The sequence below is a fragment of the Rattus norvegicus genome, chromosome 14 (assembly GCF_036323735.1).
Source record: "Rattus norvegicus strain BN/NHsdMcwi chromosome 14, GRCr8, whole genome shotgun sequence".
Lineage (NCBI taxonomy): Eukaryota > Metazoa > Chordata > Mammalia > Rodentia > Muridae > Rattus > Rattus norvegicus.
In genome coordinates, this window is record NC_086032.1 from 87,494,002 (window position 1) to 87,512,662 (window position 18,661).

Genomic DNA, 18,661 nt, shown 5'->3' on the forward strand with positions numbered 1-18,661 from the left:
AATTAGCATGACTTAATTACGCAGGTGAAGCGGGAAGGAATGCTTGCCCAAGGGCTGACAAGTGACGGTGATCGGTGTGCATGCTGCTGTAAGTGGCAGGACCTCAGAACCTGGTGAGCTCGTGGTATCCCACACCGGGGCCCAACACTGCCCTTTATCCAATGGGGGTCACAGCCAACATCACCAATACAGAGCTTCCTCTACTGCTCTGTGGGCCAGGGCGGCGCCATAGAGAACCATGTGCTGGCCTGACACTTCAGGCCATCCTGCTGTGACCTGCTAACAGGTCTGCGAATGGTAACCCAAGGCCAGTTCCGTTTTCTGCCCACCGACTCCTTTCCTACAATCTGTGAGCTAAATCTCATTATCATAAATTTTTAAGCACTGTATGAGAAAAATTGCTTTCAAAAATCAAAACGGAATTAGTTTGTGAGATGTGTGAAAAGTCACGTGGAACTTGACTGCCGCCATCTTATCGCCTGCCTGGAGACTGGCTGCTTTGCTCCAGCGGCCCCTACCAACCCTGCAGAAAGAAGCAGGCTGGAAGGCATCAGCAGGACCCCGAGGCATGTGGAGCCGAAATAGTGCCTAGCTCCTTTGAGGAACGTTACCCAAACCAGAGTCCCAAGCATACAAAGCCAAACTGGCAGGTCACTAATCTGTAGCTCCCCAAATCTATTATTTCTTCCATAAAGAAAGAAAAAAGTCAGTACTAGAGTTTAGACCTTGTGCACACAGGAAGACATTTTACAACTGAACTCCATCGCCAGTCCTCAGCTCTATTCCTAAAATCAAATAAATGAACAAGCTCAAGGTTTCCACAAAATCCACTGTTGTGTGAAACTGGGCATTCTGGGAAATAGCAATGCAGACACCTGGCAGACTCTTGGCGGTGCGACCCTGGCTCCTTAGCATTATGAAGTATGAAGCTACTAATGATACTAACGCATTTCTTGTGTTAGCTGGTGTTTGTCTTAACAACAGACATCACTTATAAGGAAACATCTGCTCAGCCAAAACCAGACCCACAGAGGCTGGCCTTTACAGCTGATGCCGTCAGTCATTTCTGGAGCATTAGCTACAGGTGCAAAGCAGAGGTGGGTGGAGGAGCGTCATGGCGACAGTCAAGACCTTTGACAGATCATTTCAATAGCAGATCATCTAGACACGAAATAGCTGGGGAACTCTGACTCAAGCTACCTCTCAGACTAAATGAACCTATTATACACGGACAGAACACCTCGCCGGCGGCAACAGAACGTGCCTCGAGGGCACAAGGGGACAGCCACAAGGATTGCTCATATATGAAACCACAAAGCAAATCCCAACAGAGTGAAGCCCGAAATCCTATCAAGTCTTTTCTGACCACCATCGTATGAAAAGTATAAATCAGAACGGGATGTAGGTAGGTGGTCTTTCGAAATTCTCAAATATGCAGAAGTTAAGCAACATGTAACTGAACAGCAATTCAGTCAAACAAGGGGTTGGAAGGAAAAGTTAAAAATATAGTGAGGCATGGGCTGGAGAGATGGCTCGGTGGTTAAGAGCACTGGTTGGCCTCCCCCTCGAGGAGCTGGGTTCCATTCCCGGCACCTGCATGCTGGCTCACAACCATCTGTAAATTCAGTTCCGGGGTATGAGATGCCCTTTTTGGGTCTCCCCTGGCATCAGGCATGCATGTGGTGCACAGACATATATTTAGGCAAAACAACCATGCAATGCACATTAAACAAACAAACATGAGACAGCTACAATGTCTCATGGTAATGTGGGGGGGAAAAAACCCTTAAAATGACAGGAGTATTTATAGCAATAAATATCTATCTAAAAAGGAAGATCTCAAATGGAGATCTTATACTTCGAGTAACTAGAAAAAAGGCCAAACTAGGTCCAAAGTTAATATAAGAGAGAAAACAGAGAGCGAACAGAATAAAACAGTCAGACAACAAAGCAGGCAACAAAACTGATTGCTTTGCTGTTGCTTGTACTTTGCATGCTTGCTTTGAAGGTAACATAAAATCAGCAAACCTTTGGCTAAGATTAAAAGAAGAGAAGACTCAAAAACTGAGAACAGAAATGAAAGGGAACCACCGCGGTCAACAGCACAAAACGCAAAGGCTCCTATGGACAACTGCAGGCGAAGAAAGTGGACAGCCAGGTGAATCGGGTCAGTCCCCCAACACACACAGCCAGCCCCACAGAAAACCTCAGTCAGTGCTGAGTCTCCTCCCATTGGGGAGATTGGACCAAACACGTAAGGAAACAATGGCAATCCTAAAACTCTCCAAGAAAACTGAGGAAGAAGGACACTGCCAAACACATTTTAGAAGGCTGGCTAAGTCTCCCGACGTGATGCCTCAGCATATAACTCAGCGTCACGGGCCTGGTGTGGGTATACCACGGCCTGGTGTGGGTGTACATGCTCCATCCTGCAGGGTGTGTGAGCGCCTGAGGATGAGCGAAGGCGATGGGTGTGCACTCCTCATTTCTGTCAGTCTGAGCTCTATAAGAATTTTCACCTTCCAACCAGCTCTTAGCTCACAGGTTTGTAGGAAAACACCGGTAGATGGGATCCACTCTTGGCCATACACCCTTAGGGTAGGAAACAGCCTTTTACACTTCCACGGTTCTGTTCCAAGGCTCAAAAGTCCTACACTCACCCCAGCCAACATCTGCCAAGAACCTTCCTCACCACAGACTTCCAAACAAGGGGTAAGAAAGAAACGGATGAACACTCCCGCAAGAAGCACGGCCTTTCGCGTTGGGGATGGCTTGAGCACGTGTTTAAGGCAAAACGCAAACACTGTAACACAGGGGAATGGCTACTGCAGCCCAGCTCTACCCTGCCGTTGCCCTAGCTGAGACAAGTGTGTCTGTTAGTCACTCCGGGCATCTGTGAAGGGAGCAGTCACTGTGCAAAGCAAGCGGATTCTGGCCCTGCTGCCTGATGACAGTGAACCTTGGATGCACCGGCAACCGCAATTCCAAATTAAAAGCTTACCTCTCAAGGCACATTTTCTGGGTATTTCAAACCATTTTAAAGCAATGAGTGCTCTATGGTAGGTAATGAAAGAAAAACATCAGAAGCCCATAAACTGAACAAAGAGAGCCCAGAACTGCTTGTGGAAGGCGGGTCGAATATCTAGGTGGTGTTTTCCTCTTCGGTGACCCATGTGTTTTCAATTGTATTAACATTCAACTTCACTGATACTCCAACTGAACAAGAACAGAACGGAATGGATAGGAGGGAGTTTTAGAAAGTCCAGAAATACCAGAAAACTCAGACCTACAAATTCTAAAGACAAGCTGAGGGTTGGGGGGTTCATTTTATTTTGTTTGTGTCTGTTTTTAAGGATGCACCCTGAGTGGAACCTGTTACACCAGGTGATGGGTACCCTGGAAACTCGGTGGTTTCAAGGAAAATCAGCCGGTGCCTGTGACCAGCCTCATTTTAATCCACTTGGCTCCTTAAATGCCCAGCGGGAACCCCAGAGCCTGCGGGAGTGGGAGCACTCACCCTGCAGTGGATGACGACCACGTGCTGGGGGTCGCTGTTCAGCCAGGACTCCTGGGCTTTACATATGGTGCACATCTTGTCAAGAGGTGGTGCGTGCAGCTCGGGCCAGCCCACATCCATGATCTGCAAGAGAGAGAGAAGCGAGCTGCCTCAGTTTCCACCTCCTTGACCCTTCTGTGGTAATCTCCTAGTGACATAATCCACTTGTCAGTCACAGGGGATGCTGGGTAGGCCTCTTCTGAACACCAATGAGCACCTGTCTAGTTTCCTTTATGGGAAAGAAAATACAGGCCACCAAGTTGTCCACAGGCCACACCTCTCCCAGGCACTGGTCTGCCCCTTTGTAGTGAGGTGACAACTCTCTAGAAGCCTTTCAAAGACATTAATGGTTCAGAGTTGACTGTAGAGGAATCTAGGACCCCAAGATCTTTAGATTTTTTCTTAACAGAGTCTGTGGCCCACAGTGCTGTCAAATATGACCCACTCAAGCTAAAAGGAAGTCTGGCAAATACAGGGAACCCAATGCTTCCTGAGCTGTGCACACCACACGTCAAGGACATCGAGTCCTCCAGAAGCCAAGGAGCACCTTCAGGCTTAGACACAAGAATACAGAAAATCGCTGAGAATGGCCAAAGCCCCAAGCAAGCCCAGCCTCTGGCCACGTCCCTGGGAGAGCCACATGGGGGTGTTGTTTCTCCTCCCAGCCACATGGGGGTGTTGTCTGTCCTCCACTTTCTATTTTTCAGGGATGGGGTGGGCAGAGCTTTTTAATACATGAAAGTAATAGAAAGTTCAACGGGTTAGACCTCAGTAAAAGCAGCCAGCACTTCAGTTCCATGAAGCTCTGAGCCCTTTCCCTGTGTGCCCAGCATAACCAAGACACGTGTAAATTCTGTGCTGTAGTCTACTGTACTAGGGTAGGCTGAGGGGACCTGATTCAAAGGGCCTGGGGCCAGAACTGTTCTAAAGTTTTGTTCAATTTCTTAGCATTCATACCCTAAAAGAAGCAAAATTGTAAATTTAACAATATTTGAACTTTCTGAACATAGCATTAGCACTCCAAAGTTTTGAGGTTTTTACGGCATTTTAATCTCAAGTTGTGGTATGTTCAGCCTGTATCATCCTATTTTAACGGTTGCAAAGCATTTTAATGTGTAGAATATACATGCAAACACACAGACACAGTCCAACACAGGCACACATGTTTGCGAATTAGTGAGCAGTGAGTGAAATCCGTGGGCTGCACAGACACTGCTCTTCTCACACGGATGTTTAACAAATGAGTATCCCTTCTCCAAATCAAGTAGGGCCAGTCGGGTTTTGATTATTTTTGTTGGTGCTGTTGTTTCGAATTCTGGAATATCTGCACGGATGTTTCTTGGAGACACACTCCAGAAAACAAGATAAATCAATTTGTTTCATATGCGCCATATGTATAAGCAATTTGAGGCAACCTTATATAATATTTTCAATAATGTTATATTGTACGCAGAGCAAAAATTTCCAGGGTGTGGAATTTTCTCTCCATGCTGTTATGTTGACAGGCTATAATATTTTGGCTTAAATTTTTTTTTATTTTATTTTGTATGTGTCCCTGGGGTGATATGTCCAAATGAGTACAGTGTCTGCAGAGAGCAGAGGCATCTGACCATCCTGGAGCAGGAATTACCTGAGCTGCTACTACAGGTGTTGAGGCTCAAACTCAGGCCCTAAAATAAACGCCCTTAACCACTGAGCCACCGTTTCACGTCAAGTTTTAGCTTTTGAGTAACTTGGACTTTAGATTTTTCAGATAGGGGATGCTAGGCCGGTATATGATCTATAAGTTGCTGCCACAGAAGGTAAGGTGTATGTATAGTCACCTTCTATGAAGCTATTATTTTTAATTCTAAAAGTAACCAAAGGATATAAACAATCCTTAATATTTCATAATATCAAGCTATGCGCCTCAAAGGCCTACAAGAAACAACTTTTGCACAAGCAAAGCATGCATCGCTGACGTTTTACAAACTCAAAACATAAAGAAGTCAATTCCATACCTTTGGATTAAGCTTTGTAAGGTCGTATCTCTTCTCTGAAAGGTTTAATACCTGCAAAGAAAGCAAGAGCTTTTAGACAAATCGTGGTTCTCAAAGAGGAAGGAGACATCTGCATTTTAAGGAGACCAAAAAGGGATGGAAATGCACAAATGTGTGGTCAGTCAGAGAATAAAATGGCACAGGAAGGAACCTTGTGAATCCTGCGTTTTTCTTTTCTTAACTAGAACCAAAATGGGGAAGGAAACTTTTCCTTTTTTGTTTGTTTGTTTGTTTGCTTTGCTTTTAAAAAAGTCTCAATGGCTACAGACATCTTAAAACACAGATGAACTTAAAACACAGTCTATACACCCACATTTACACAGTAGCTCTTCTGGGTCCTGCTCAGCACAAGGACTACCCTGGGGGCAGCAGTAATCCCTCATCAGAAGAGGAGCCAGGTATGGAAAGCCTTAGCTTGAGACCTGTCTGTCACTCAGAAACCATAGCTCTCTGTGGACCTGAGTCCTACAGAAGACCACAAAGTCCTATAAAGGACACATGGTTCCTCCCTAACATGGCCCCAGCTACCTTCCAGGCCCACTCTGTGTCAGCCCCACGCCTGCCCTGCCTGAATCATCGGCACTCTGCTGCCTTTCACTGGAGGAAACAGAACACCATATCCTGACCGTCTGCATCACTGTAAGTGGCTTCTGTGAAAGGCCAGCGGGTTTGAGGATGCCCGCAGCAGTCTCTTTAGGAAGGGTGGGAAGAAAGGGACTACCCCGGGGACAGTTTCCAACTGAAGGAGCTCTGGTCTTGAAGAGGCTGTCCTGGAGGCAGAGAGGCTGCTCTGGAGATGTCTCATGAACGACGTAGCCATCCATCCAACCTGGGGGGCTAGGATGCTATTCCCCTGCCCATAACCAGGTTGGACCTCAGGAAGTACAAGCCTACTGTTGGAGGTCACTGGGAGTCCACACAGAGACTCTCCACAGCTTCCCCACCGAACCTAACTGTGTGTCTAGCCATGGGAGAAAGCTGCTAAGGGTGACAATAGCCTCCTTGTTGGCTTTGTAAGATTAGCGGCAGCATGAGAGAAGGTGCTAGAAGCTGTCATGTAATCTGAGAGGTGATTATAGCAGCAGGAAAAGAGGCTCCCTATGGCTGGCAGCCCTAGAAGAGAGCAGAGCCAATCGGAGAGAGGAGCGTGAGATTCTTCTACTTCTGCTCCAATACGGTCTCCTTTATCTGATACACACATGCTGGGAAACTGACTTACCTGTATTTGCCCCCAGGACTGCCTTGTTTCTCGGACACCCGCCTGCTTGCCTTTCCAACGCACTAGAGAGCAGGAGGGGAGACAAGGCTGCCTCCCGACACCAGAGATTCTGACTGGGAATCCTTACATTCCCAGAAGCCAGTCTTACTGATGAGCAGCCATGCCCAGCGCTGGACAGAGGCATCAGCCACCAGTACAGTCAACTGTCACAGCCCAGGACACAACAATAAGAGCAAAGATAGAAATGGAAGGATACAGAGCATGGCCAACCCCCACCCCTAGACTCAGGAGTCAGATTCCAGTCCCCAAACCATTCCTCACTTGTAAGCCAGGCGCAGGGACACCCCTGGCCCTCACAGGTGTCCTCTGAGGGACTCCTGCCTCCAGCTCGTCTGCCACACGGTGGCTGCCATCCCCACTCACCAGGTAGTTGTCTCCGTGCTTAGACTTGAGCATGCGCGTGACTTCCTGCAGGCTGTGCAAGTAGGACTCCTCCGAGCAACTGGCAGGGAAGGACACTGCGATAATACGCTCGGTGACATAGGTAAGATCCAGTTCGTGGCTGTCCTCCATGGCTGAACTGAGGACCACAGGCCTGCAAGAGAGGAAGAGGCAGTTAATAAAAGGATAACAAGAAAACGGATGAACGTTTACCCACTAGGGTCTCAAGAGAGTGCTGGGAAGAGCAGCTTCCTGGGAATCTCATTTTGGTCCACTTACACTCGCTGGGATATGTAAGATCTATTACAGGCCAGGACGGAGCAGACACAGAGACTAACTACTGCCAATAGGCTCGGGAGAGATTCAGCAAAGAAGACGGGGCCTGGGTAGACAGCATGTGGGCACATGGGGAGGTATGGGGAGGCACGGTAGGTTCCACAGTTTGCCTAGATTTGCTCTTGGGAAATGAGTGCAACCCTGACGCTAAGGCATCAGGGCCAGCATGAGGCAGATAACAGGGTGGTATAGGACACAGAAGTGATTGCTGCCTCTGAGGGAAAGGCTAGAGAAGTAGACCGGACAAATTGCGGGGATGCGAGGAGAGACAAAAAGCCTAGAGATGAGGCTAACCCCAGCTGTGGAAGGTGGCTGAGTCAGAACGTGATGAGCGGCCGTTCTGCTGTGAAGGAGCTCTTCTCCCAGACAGGCTCTGTGGGGAGAGCCCCGAGAGAAAAGGACGCAGATGCCTACACTCAGGAGCGGGATGCAAGAGAGATCCAAGAGACATGGCGGAGGGCTAAGCCCCAGAGAAAACACTGTAAGTGAAACCGGAGTGGGGTGTCACCTACTGACCCTGCTGCCACCACTCCCAGGATGTCTGCCTGGGTTTGTTTTCCCTATGTTTACTGTCTGTGTTTCTGTCTTTCCTTGACATTCAGAAAAAAAAAAGAAAAACATTAAAAATGGTTCAGCAAACTCCATGCACCCATCCATCCTTCGAATCACCATCATCCCCTGGTGTTGTCCCTAGGTACCCCTACACGATACCGACACCCTACAGCCTGCGCCAACACTTGGCCACCATCTACCCAGAAGTCTATTCTACTCTTGCAACTACTCTGAAGAACACCTAGATACTTTTGATCTTAAAAAAAAAAAAACTAACAGTGCCAGACATGGTGTCATATATCTTTAATCCCAGTACTCAGGAAGATCTCTGAATTTTTGAGTAGCCTGGTTTATATAAGAGTTCCAGGCCAGTCAGAGCTACCCAATGAGACCTTGTCTTAAACAAATGATGGGGGGCTGGAGAGATGGCTCAGTGGTTAAGAGCACTGACTGCTCTTCCAGAGGTCCTGAGTTCACTTTCCAGCAACCACATGGTGGCTCACAAAAATCAGTAATGGGATCCGATGCCCTATTCTGGTGTGTCTGAAGCAGTGACAGTGTAGTCATATACATTAAATAAATCTTTAAAAAAAAACAAACAAAAAAACAAATGATTGAGGGATGGATGGATGGATGGATAGATGGATGGATACATATGTTCATATATACATACTAAGAAAACCCTGATAGTATAGATTTTTATATTTTATTAAATTATCTATAATACCATTATCATACCTAAAAGTAGAAACAACCTCAAGTATCAACACCATAAATCTGCTTTCTTACAATTGACTTGTTTAAGCATTTTAAAAGATTTTTTTGGGGGGGTTGGGGATTTGGCTCAGTGGTAGAGCGCTTGCCTAGGAAGCACAAAGCCCTGGGTTCAGTCCCCAGCCCCGGGAAAAAAAAAAAAAAGAAAAGAGAAAAAAAAAAGATTTTTTTCCATCTTGTTCTCCAAACACTAATGTAAGAGTTTCAATTATCTTTAAAAATAAACCAAATGAATCAGTAATAATAACAGCAATAAAGGTAACGTGACCTCTTACAACTATCCCAGTCCACAATGAGGGGCCTCCCAAAGGTTCTCCATGTACGCTGAGCTGAAGGCCACCTCTCCTGGCCACTGGCCTGCCAGCAAGCAGTCCCCTGGGGCTCGCTGTTCCCTGGGCCATGCCAACCCATTCCTCACCACTGATGTCATACAATCGATCAGAAGTCAACAATGTCACCATTTACCAAAAGACAATCACAGATGTTTCCATTCCGCGATGCAGGCTTATGATGTCATGGGTAAGATTCAGAAATGGTTACAAATGAGACGTTTTAACTTTGATGATTAAGTCTTGAATCAGTAGTTGCAGGGTAGACTGGGGTGAGCATAGCACTTGGCATGTGCCAGGCTATGGGTCCAACCAACCCCTGGCATGCCTCCAAAACACCACTATGATTACTACAAAATAAATAATCAGAATATCCTAGCCTCCTTTCCGGAAATGAACTCTGACCCATGACCAAGGACATAGGAATGAGCTTCTTTCCCACAGAAACACTCACCTTGAAGGCTTGTCACAGCGGAGAGGAGCAGATGGTGTGGAACCTTCAGGAGCCTACGAAGAGCAAAACATGAGTCCTTTTGAGATTTCCTTCCACACCAGCCCATACGGCAACTTGGACCCACCACCCAGCCATGCCACCACCACTGCCACCAGGAAGAAATGACAGCTGTCCCACGGCTTAATCATCAATGATAAGCAAACACTGTCACTCCCATCTTCTTTATCCGGGGAAGGTGTACCGAGTATCAGAGAACTTCAGGCTGCCCATAGAAAGGCAGCAGGCAGGGGATGGGGAGACCACCCTCTCCAGGGCTGGGCAGCCACAAACTCGACACATACAGAAGACTCTGATGTGGTCACCAAGGTTTCCCCACCCCCGTCAATGTGAGCCATAGTTGCCAATCATGGGTTTGTGGCAGCGACTCCCAGCAGTGCTAAGTCTAACTCCGGTTCACGGCGGGTATAAAAGGTTGTGTTGCACACCAAAGTCACATACACATTGCTACAGGAGCATTATGAGTGTTCGTGGGGTTTAGGTCACAGGGCACTGCCCCCAAACAGGCTCTCTGACCTCTTTGTCACCTGGCATCGATGAGTAAAATGTCTCTCCATACTTCAGAAGAAAGGTTGAGGCTCAGTGAGGGATAGGTCCTATCACAGGCAACATATGCAGGAGGAGTAGCCTAGCCATGCCCCTTCAAGGCACTCTAAAGTACTCTTCCTGCCCCATGCTCTATGCCCCAGAGAGCCTGTGGGTGGGGGGTGGGGCAGAATCCTGTTAACATCCACCCCAATGAACACTCAGAAGCATCTGCACTAATTCCAACTAATATCTGGACTTCCCTCCACTCCGTGTGATTTATAGGGGCAGAAAATAAATGGTACAAATAGATTTAAAAAAAAAAAAAAAAGCTATTTTCCCAAAATCATCCCAACTGAAAGCCTTCTGGAAAATCAGAAACCCCAAATTGGAAAGCCCTGCCTCCCAGGCAGAGGCTAGAACCAACACCCTGCTTGGGAATCTGTACCCCACAGTTCCTTCTTTCTAGGCTCGGGGAGGCTGCTTCACTCCCCTGTCAGATGACAGAGCCAGGTTCCCCCTCTGGACCCCTGAGGGTCACTGACATGCTCCTCGCCATAGCTTGGAACTCTGTGTAGCCCCAAGTGACCACAGCCCATTAACTGCTGACATGCAGCTGGAGTCCTCCTGCCTTCAGAACTTCCCTGTGGGCCTTCCAACCCATTCCTATACCCTTAAATCATAGAAGACTCCAGGGAGATGTTGGTGCCCCTCAGAATGCAGGAACTGAACTTGGGACTCAGATGATCTCGGAGCAGAATTTGTATTTATTAGAATACCAAATAATAATAATAATAATAACAATAACAATAATAATAATATCCAGAAAGCTCTACAAAGATTCTGTCTGTACAAGTGTTATGGATTTGTAAACTGAGTCCTGATTTCAAAGGACACTGTGAGTGTATAGGACAAGCATTTAGGACCCGTCAATTCTCAGCAGGAATCCCCAAACAATGACGAGAGTGGGTAGCAAGAGACTTCCAGACCTTGTTTACATAACTGCAAAGGGCAAACAGAGAAGGAAGAGCTGTGACTAGAAAACTGTACAGCTCTGCAGGCGCCTTGAATGTCCTGCAGTAGAAATGCATCCTGGGTCTCCGAGAGCCAATGAGGCCTGTCAGAGCTCGGGACCTCACCAGCACACGAGAGCAGATGCTCCTCCACCCACCCAAAGTGGAAAATACCAAAACCAAAACAAAGCAAAACAAAACTGAATTTAGGGTTTGGAAAGAAGGCTCAGCAGTTTGGAGAGCTTCCTGCTATTCTGGAGGACCTGTGTTCAGTTCCCAGCACCTGCCCTGAGCAGTTCACATCTATAACTCCAGCTCCAGGGACTCGGAGACCCTCCTCGGGCCTCTGTGCACCACCAGCACAAATACAGCCTACACACACACGGCCAAACACACATACACACACACTAAAAATTAATTCAAATTAAATAGGTTTAATACATCTAACCTGGAGAATAACTGGGCGCCAGTAACGAAGAGGTCACCATGACCCTTGTGATCAGACAGCTGACCAGATAGAGCTGGCGAACACTGCATACTGAAGAAATCATACCACAGAGCGCAAGTCCAAGAAAAGATCCAAGTTGGAACCAATATGATTTCTACTGAGAGCTCATCACTTTTCTACCACGAGGGGGGCTCAAGTCCAACCATCCTAAGTCAGGATCACTGGTACATGGACCTCTCACACAACAGACAACCACATCTAGGCACATACGGACGGAATGCTGGATGCGGCCTGGAATGGCTGCAGGTTCTTTCAAGAACACAGATCTGCGACACTTCACTCTTACATTTCTGGAAGTTTTTTTTTTTCCACTTTTTGTCTGTTTGTTTTGTTTTGTTTTGTTTTCTACCAAAGAACGCACATCACATCTGAACAGGGAGAAAGCCACCGTGCCTGCAGCCAGTTGGGAGACACTGCCAGTCTCACGTGTGACAGTTACACTTCTCCTCACCACCCAAAGGGCTGCTCCTGCCTTTTGTGCAAAGGAGATGATGTCAGGCAAGACGGAGAACGGAAGGAGCTGAAGGTGGATCTGAGATGCTCTTGGACCTGGAGCAAGAACCCCAGCAAAGCGCAGCTGCTCACATGCAAACCTGGCTAAGAGGCCATGGAGGACTCGGTAGGGCTTCAACCTTCCTTACAGCTGTGGTCCGGCCACATCACCTGGACCCAGTGCCAGGACCACCCTACCACCCTCAGCCCCTCATAGTCAAAATCAGACATCAGGACAGGACCTAGTCATGTTTCCAGGTAACCTAGTGATTGTAACTGCATCGCTGGAAGGCATCGCTGCCCTGCTGAATGGTGTGTGGTCCCAGATTCGGGGGCATCAATTCATCACTTCAGAATAAATGCATGAAGGCTGGACACTAGGACCATAGCTCTGGGGTTGCTGTCAGCCTGGGCTCAGTCACTATCCTAAGCACCGATTTCTCCTGCAAAAAGGGCAGGTTTGAGGGTTCTGTTTCACTCAGCCACACAGAGCCATGAGCTTCCAACTATTAACAAAAGACCAGGAATCTTAGTTAAAACACAAGCTGAATTTCTCACTCCTTCCATTGTGCTGCCGTCACGGAGCCAAGCAGAATTCATACATGCCCTCTCCAAAAAAACAGGGAAGACACAACGTAAGAAACCCTGTGTACGGAAGACTAGAGTTACAGAATCTCAGATTTGCATCTGCTTATTACAACTAGGAAGGGCTCGTAGCGACAGAGTGCTGGGTTTATAGCAAAAAAGCAAAAGAAAATGTTCCCTATATCAACCTCTTAACAGGCCTCTGAGTGGAGAATGTCACGGGTTAACCTATGCTGCTCACTGGTGATAGGTGAAACGCCCTGGTCTCTACACCAGTCTTACCAACACCCCCAGGCCATCCGCTCACTTAGGCACACCATGCTGAGGCCCAGGCTGTGGACTAACCCACCAAGACTTGGGAGGAGATTTAATCCTTGCTTAAGTTTGGTCAGGAGGGATCAGTACCGTCTTCTTCTGTGACTAAGTCATTCCTAGATTAACAGGCTAATGGGTCATCTGCAGTGGGCCTACCCTAAGAACTGCTCTACTCTGTTTCTTCAGGTGCTCCTCTCGCCATGTGACACGGTCTGCAGTGCAAGACTTCGCACAGACCCTACCAGCAAGGCCTGTGGGTTCCCCAGTGTGGGGGTTAGAGTACCTTCCGACCGAACTCCAAGACCCAAGTTTAGAGTGACCCTTGGTGAGACCTTTCAAAAGCAGCCCCTAAGAAGACAGCCCTTTGGCCTGGACCTCTCCACCCCCAGAACCATGAACTAAATTAAAGAAAAACTCATTCCAAGGATGGGGAGACGGCTCAGTGGTTAAGATTGCTTGCTGTTCTTGCAGAGGACCTACCCGGGCTCAATTCCCAACACCCATATGACAGCTCACAACCACTTGTTAACTCCAGGTCCAGGGGTTCTGAGAGCACCCGCACCAGACTTACACATGGTGTGCAAACATGCATGCAGGCAAAACGTGTACACATATACAAAAATAAGTATTTTTGGAACAAACTTCAAACAGTAAGCAAGCATTTGTTCTCTAGAAACTACGCAGGCTATGTGTGTGTGTGTGTGTCAGTCATAGATGGTAACAAAAACAGACGAAAACGCCCCCAAGCCCAATTTCTTCGAGCATCCTATAGTTTTCAAACTTTAAATCATAGTTATCATTTTACCATGAGTCACAGCACACAGCCTCGTAGTGTATCAAAAAAGAAAAAAAGACAAAACAGGAGATTCACTGGCCAGACCACTCAGTTCTCCCTCTGAGCTTCATTTTAAGTTTAAACCCACATGGAGAATGTGTGACTGTTAGATGCTGGCACGGGAGGCATTGGGCAGGCCTGGAATCCTAGCCCTGGCAAGGCTGAGGCAGGAGCTGTTGAGGTCAGCCTGGGATGCAGAATGAGATACAGGGCCAACAGCAGCTATATACTGAGACGACCACCACGACAAACACCACCACCACCACTGCCACCTCCACCACCACCGCCACCACCAACGCCACCACTACCACCTGCAAAAATAAAATAAATGCGCAGGAGTGCCGCCCTCCCTAGTATAAGGAGACTGGGGAAAAGGTAATTAATCTCCAGATGTGAGTGTCCCTGAGGGCCCAGGACCTGCTCACACTGAAACAGACTATCCGATTCCAGCACCTATGGATCAGCTTGATGCCACTCATGTAGACCACATGGTACAGTGACTGCGTACAATCTGAAGTCTTGCACATTATATCTACTGACAATTTGTTTTAAATTCCCAACTATAAGATTTCGGAGGATGGGGCCAACCGGAAGAGACTATACATAATGCACCATCCTTGCCCCAACCCCGGTCCAACCTGAGTTGAGCCACCTAGATGCTAACTTCATAAACTGTCCAGCAACTGAGGGGTTACGTGAGGTGCCTCCCACTGGGACTTACCAAGATGCACAAAGGAACATCTTCCATCACATCTGTATGAGGGAATGAGGCAAGAAAGAGGGGTTCTGCCTGGCCCCAACCAATTCCAATCTAGTCCTAACATACTTCTGAGCCATTATCTGTGGTCAGACAGAACTCAGTGCCCTCCAATACCCCAAGCTCCGGTCCTGTGTGTGCTGGTCCCTTGCCTCCTGCTGGAAACCCAGCCCAGGCCTGGCTGCCTGCAAACTATGTTCAGTACTCGGCAGCCCCCAGAGCCTAGACCCAAACCTTCTCACAGACACCACCGGCCCTGGGTTCCACATCAGCATGTAAGGGTTCTATGCCTAAAACCACTCACGGAGCCTGCAGTCAAACCCCTGGATATGGCTGTGCTGCAGAAATGCATGGTGAGGTCACTTGCTTTGGCTGCCAATGCGTCCCCAGAGACTTCCTGAGGAAGACCAATCATGAGCCACTGCTGGCGATGACCAGATCTCGCACAAGAGGAGTGCACAGGTGGACACTGTCCTTACCAGAGTCTGAGGCCCGTACCTCTCACCCTATTGGTAGGTTCTTATCACAGTCTTCACTGTCCACAGGTGCTGAGGAGAAGAGTGGAGGAGGCCAGGCAGCATCCGTGCTCAAGGCTAAACTTCTGCCCGGTGGCCTTGCTCCGGCTACATTGTCCTTTACGTAAGGCAGTCTTCCCTGCAGTTTCAGTGCTCATCCCGGCCCAACCACTCTGGTCACCACTATCTTCTTATAAAAACAACAACAGCTATTGCAACAAGCACTTGGAGGCCAGGCTAGCCCAGAAACCCACCAAAAAGAAAAAAAGCAGAATGTGGTAAAGATTTAAATTTGAGCATAGTCATAGCTTAGGGAGCCGGAGAGAAAAGGCACAGCAGGTGTGTTTTCTGCCCTGCTCTCTAGGATCTGAGTTCAGTATTGACACGAGGCTGCTTAAAACTGCCTTCAACTCCAGATCCAGGGGGCCCAGTGTGCTCTCTGGCCTCTTGTGGGTACCAACACATAATAACACACACATAGTAACACATAGTAACACTCATTCCTGTACACACACATGCACGCTTTAAAAATAAATCTAATTTACTAAGTAATTCAAACTAATTTCTTCTGCTAAAGGTGATCATTTTGTATCACGTACAGTAAATGGAGCAATAGCAGCTTTTCACCCATGACTACAGACCCATGTGCCTCTCTCTCAAGAGAGCACAAGGACCCCATGGGTCATGAGACTCTGTGGACAAATCACAGGATCTGCATGCTCTTTGTGTGTCAGGTAGGACAGGGGAGCACATGTGAGACGGCATGGAAGCGAGGGCATCCTGCTCAGGATAGACTACAACCTTCGAGGACACAGGCTCCACATGTGGACATCAGGGCCCTGTAGCCCTGGGTAAGGTGAGATCACCCTCCCAAGGCTATGTCTTTGTGTCATTTGGGGTTAGAAATCCACACAGAGGGGCTGGAGAGATGGCTCAGTGGTTAGAGGTCCTGAGTTCAATTCCCAGCAACCACATGGTGGTTCACAACCATCTGTAATGGGATCCCATGCCCTCTTCTGGTGTGTCTGAAGACAGCTGCAGTGGACTCATATAAATAAAAATTAATTAGAAAGAGAGAGAGAGAGAGAGAGAGAGAGAGAGAGAGAGAGAGAGAGAGAGAGAGAAAGATCCAAACAGAGCCTGGTAGGAAAAAAAAGGCGTTCACAGAGTAACAGCCTAGTGTGCTAGCCACTGCTGTGTCCTACAGTACACTTGTTACACCTGTAATGTAGACAACATCGGGGGTGAAAGCCCATTCACCGTGCACTCTGCCACACTCCAAGTGTTACTCGGCGTGGCCCAGTGGGAAAACCTCCACAACAAAGACACCTTTCTCTGCGAGCTTGAATCATGGCTCCATTCCCAGGAGGAAGGAGCCCAGATTGAGCTGTCTCACATGTGGTAGGCCCGAGCACATCCTTTCTACACAGAGAAGGCTGTGTGCACATAGGGTCCTGGTGGTGCTGATGCTGGTGAAATACTAGGCATAAGGCAGCCATGGGAAAGGCCCCAAGGGACTGTCACCAAAACACTTCCAGAGTCATCGTCACCAGAGCTGCTAGCTGAACACCACGTCAAACACCAGCTGGACACAAGGAAAGATGTGAGGTACACACATACTCACCCACCATCCTGTAGCCTCAAATGACCCAAGACTGACGACAGACAGAGCACTAGTCACCATGAGAGAAAACTTGGAGCTGCCCAGGGCATCCCATCCAGCAGAAAGGCTGGGGCAGGCAGAGTCTACTCACCAATGCTTCCCTTTAGAGGTAAGGTTTGGGGATTCACACACACCCCAGCCTTTGCAAAAGAAGTGCCTTTGGATGCACTACAATTTGGCTTCGCTTGTGTCTGTGGCAATGTTGCGTCCAATCAGAATCATGGAACGGTAACAGAATTTGACACCAGGTAGCCCCAAATGTGACTATGTACCTCCTCCCCTGCAACCTCATAGCTGTGAGACCCTAGGCAGGAATATGCATGAGTTCAGATGAACTCATACACAGAATGGGACAAAGGCTCCATGGCCTGCTTTATTCAAGGAATAAAGGCAAAAACGTCCAGCCCTAGCCTGATGCTAATATCCCCATACGACTCTTGTTATTCCCAGGCTTTGTGCTGTATTGGGATGTGCCCAACACTGCAGTCTCCCTTCCCTGAAACCCCACACTGCTCAGGGTACGGCAAGTTCAGAACCACGGTCCATGCTTGTGCTCCAGCCCATAGCCAGGGACTGTGCACCAGGAAGAGTTCAACAGCCATCGGCTCCTGCCTCCACTGAAGCACGAACCACTCGTCACGTAGGATCAGGGGGCCAGTCGGACAGTATGAGCTGGTAGCCAGGCTCCTCGCCGCCAAAAGAGGTGAGCACTGCACATTAAGGCATTTTAAGAGACCCCGCAGTCACATAATTTGTACAGAAAACAAATGCTGTAATTGTTATGTTTTAATAGTTGCTATTACTGTGTCATCCTCACAGGTTATCTATAACTAGAAAACATAGCATATGTTTTTCTGCCATCCCAGGTATCCTGGGTCTTGAGACACATCCCATGGGAGGGGCACCTCTGTGACTCTGAGGCTGAATTACAAGCATCACATCTAAGGGCACTCCCATCCAAGCAGAGCCAAGGATGTTAGGAGAGCTGTTGTCTTGGATGCTCAGTAGCCTCTGACTAGAACATTTGTGCGTCCTAAGGGCTTTTGTAAAAACCGGTGCTCAGAGAACACCTTGCATTGCAAATGATGCAGCAGCAGTCAGGCCTGGTAGGCAGCCACAAGGGCTGCAGCAGAGTCTAACGGACCCCGTGCATCTCACCACACTGTTCACCCTCACCACCCCCTGGCAGATTGAGTCCCATCCAACTCTGGGTATCATCAGTGCAGAGTCATCCGGGACGCATGACCAGAGCCTTCACCCCCAATGATTCTGGATTCAGGAGCCGCCCTCCAGGACAAGCACGGCATCAATTTCTGGCTGAAGGAGCAAGGGACCCAGGCCTAGAGGACAGGAAACAACAGGGGGATTGAGAAGAACTTTTCCTACAGAGCTGCTGTAGGGCCAGAGCCTGTATCTGGAGCTGTGTGACCCAGGATGGCTGCCTCTCCATCTTTATGCCTCAGGCTCCTTGTCCATAAAATAGGTTACTAAATGACAACAATCTTTTCAAGTCCTTCCTTCCAAGGATTAGAGCAGTGTGGCCTGCTGCATCCTCCCAATGGTGCCGGCCACAGAATAAATAAATCCATGACTGCTGTCTCCAATAAGGCTTTTCTCTAGGGAGGGGTATCAGTGACCCAGAAAAGAAGGGACTCTAGATAAAGGCTCAGTGGGCAAGCAGCCTCCTGGAACCTGA

General features: G+C 48.2%; 1 protein-coding gene across 10 annotated transcripts in view; it reads right to left on the reverse strand.

The window, feature by feature from the left end:
* The window catches only part of Tns3 (tensin 3), a 232,017-nt gene that overhangs the window by 106,561 nt on the left and 106,795 nt on the right, over window positions 1-18,661 (reverse strand). For all 10 annotated transcript variants that reach the window (XM_006251460.4, XM_063273400.1, NM_001170459.2 and 7 more), the window contains 4 exons: window positions 9,701-9,753; window positions 7,238-7,409; window positions 5,557-5,607; window positions 3,518-3,640 (listed from right to left, as the gene is read on the reverse strand). In XM_006251460.4, coding sequence (XP_006251522.2) covers window positions 3,518-3,640; window positions 5,557-5,607; window positions 7,238-7,387 — 324 coding nt within the window. In that variant the 5' untranslated portion in view covers window positions 7,388-7,409; window positions 9,701-9,753. The remainder of the gene's footprint in view (window positions 1-3,517; window positions 3,641-5,556; window positions 5,608-7,237; window positions 7,410-9,700; window positions 9,754-18,661) is intronic.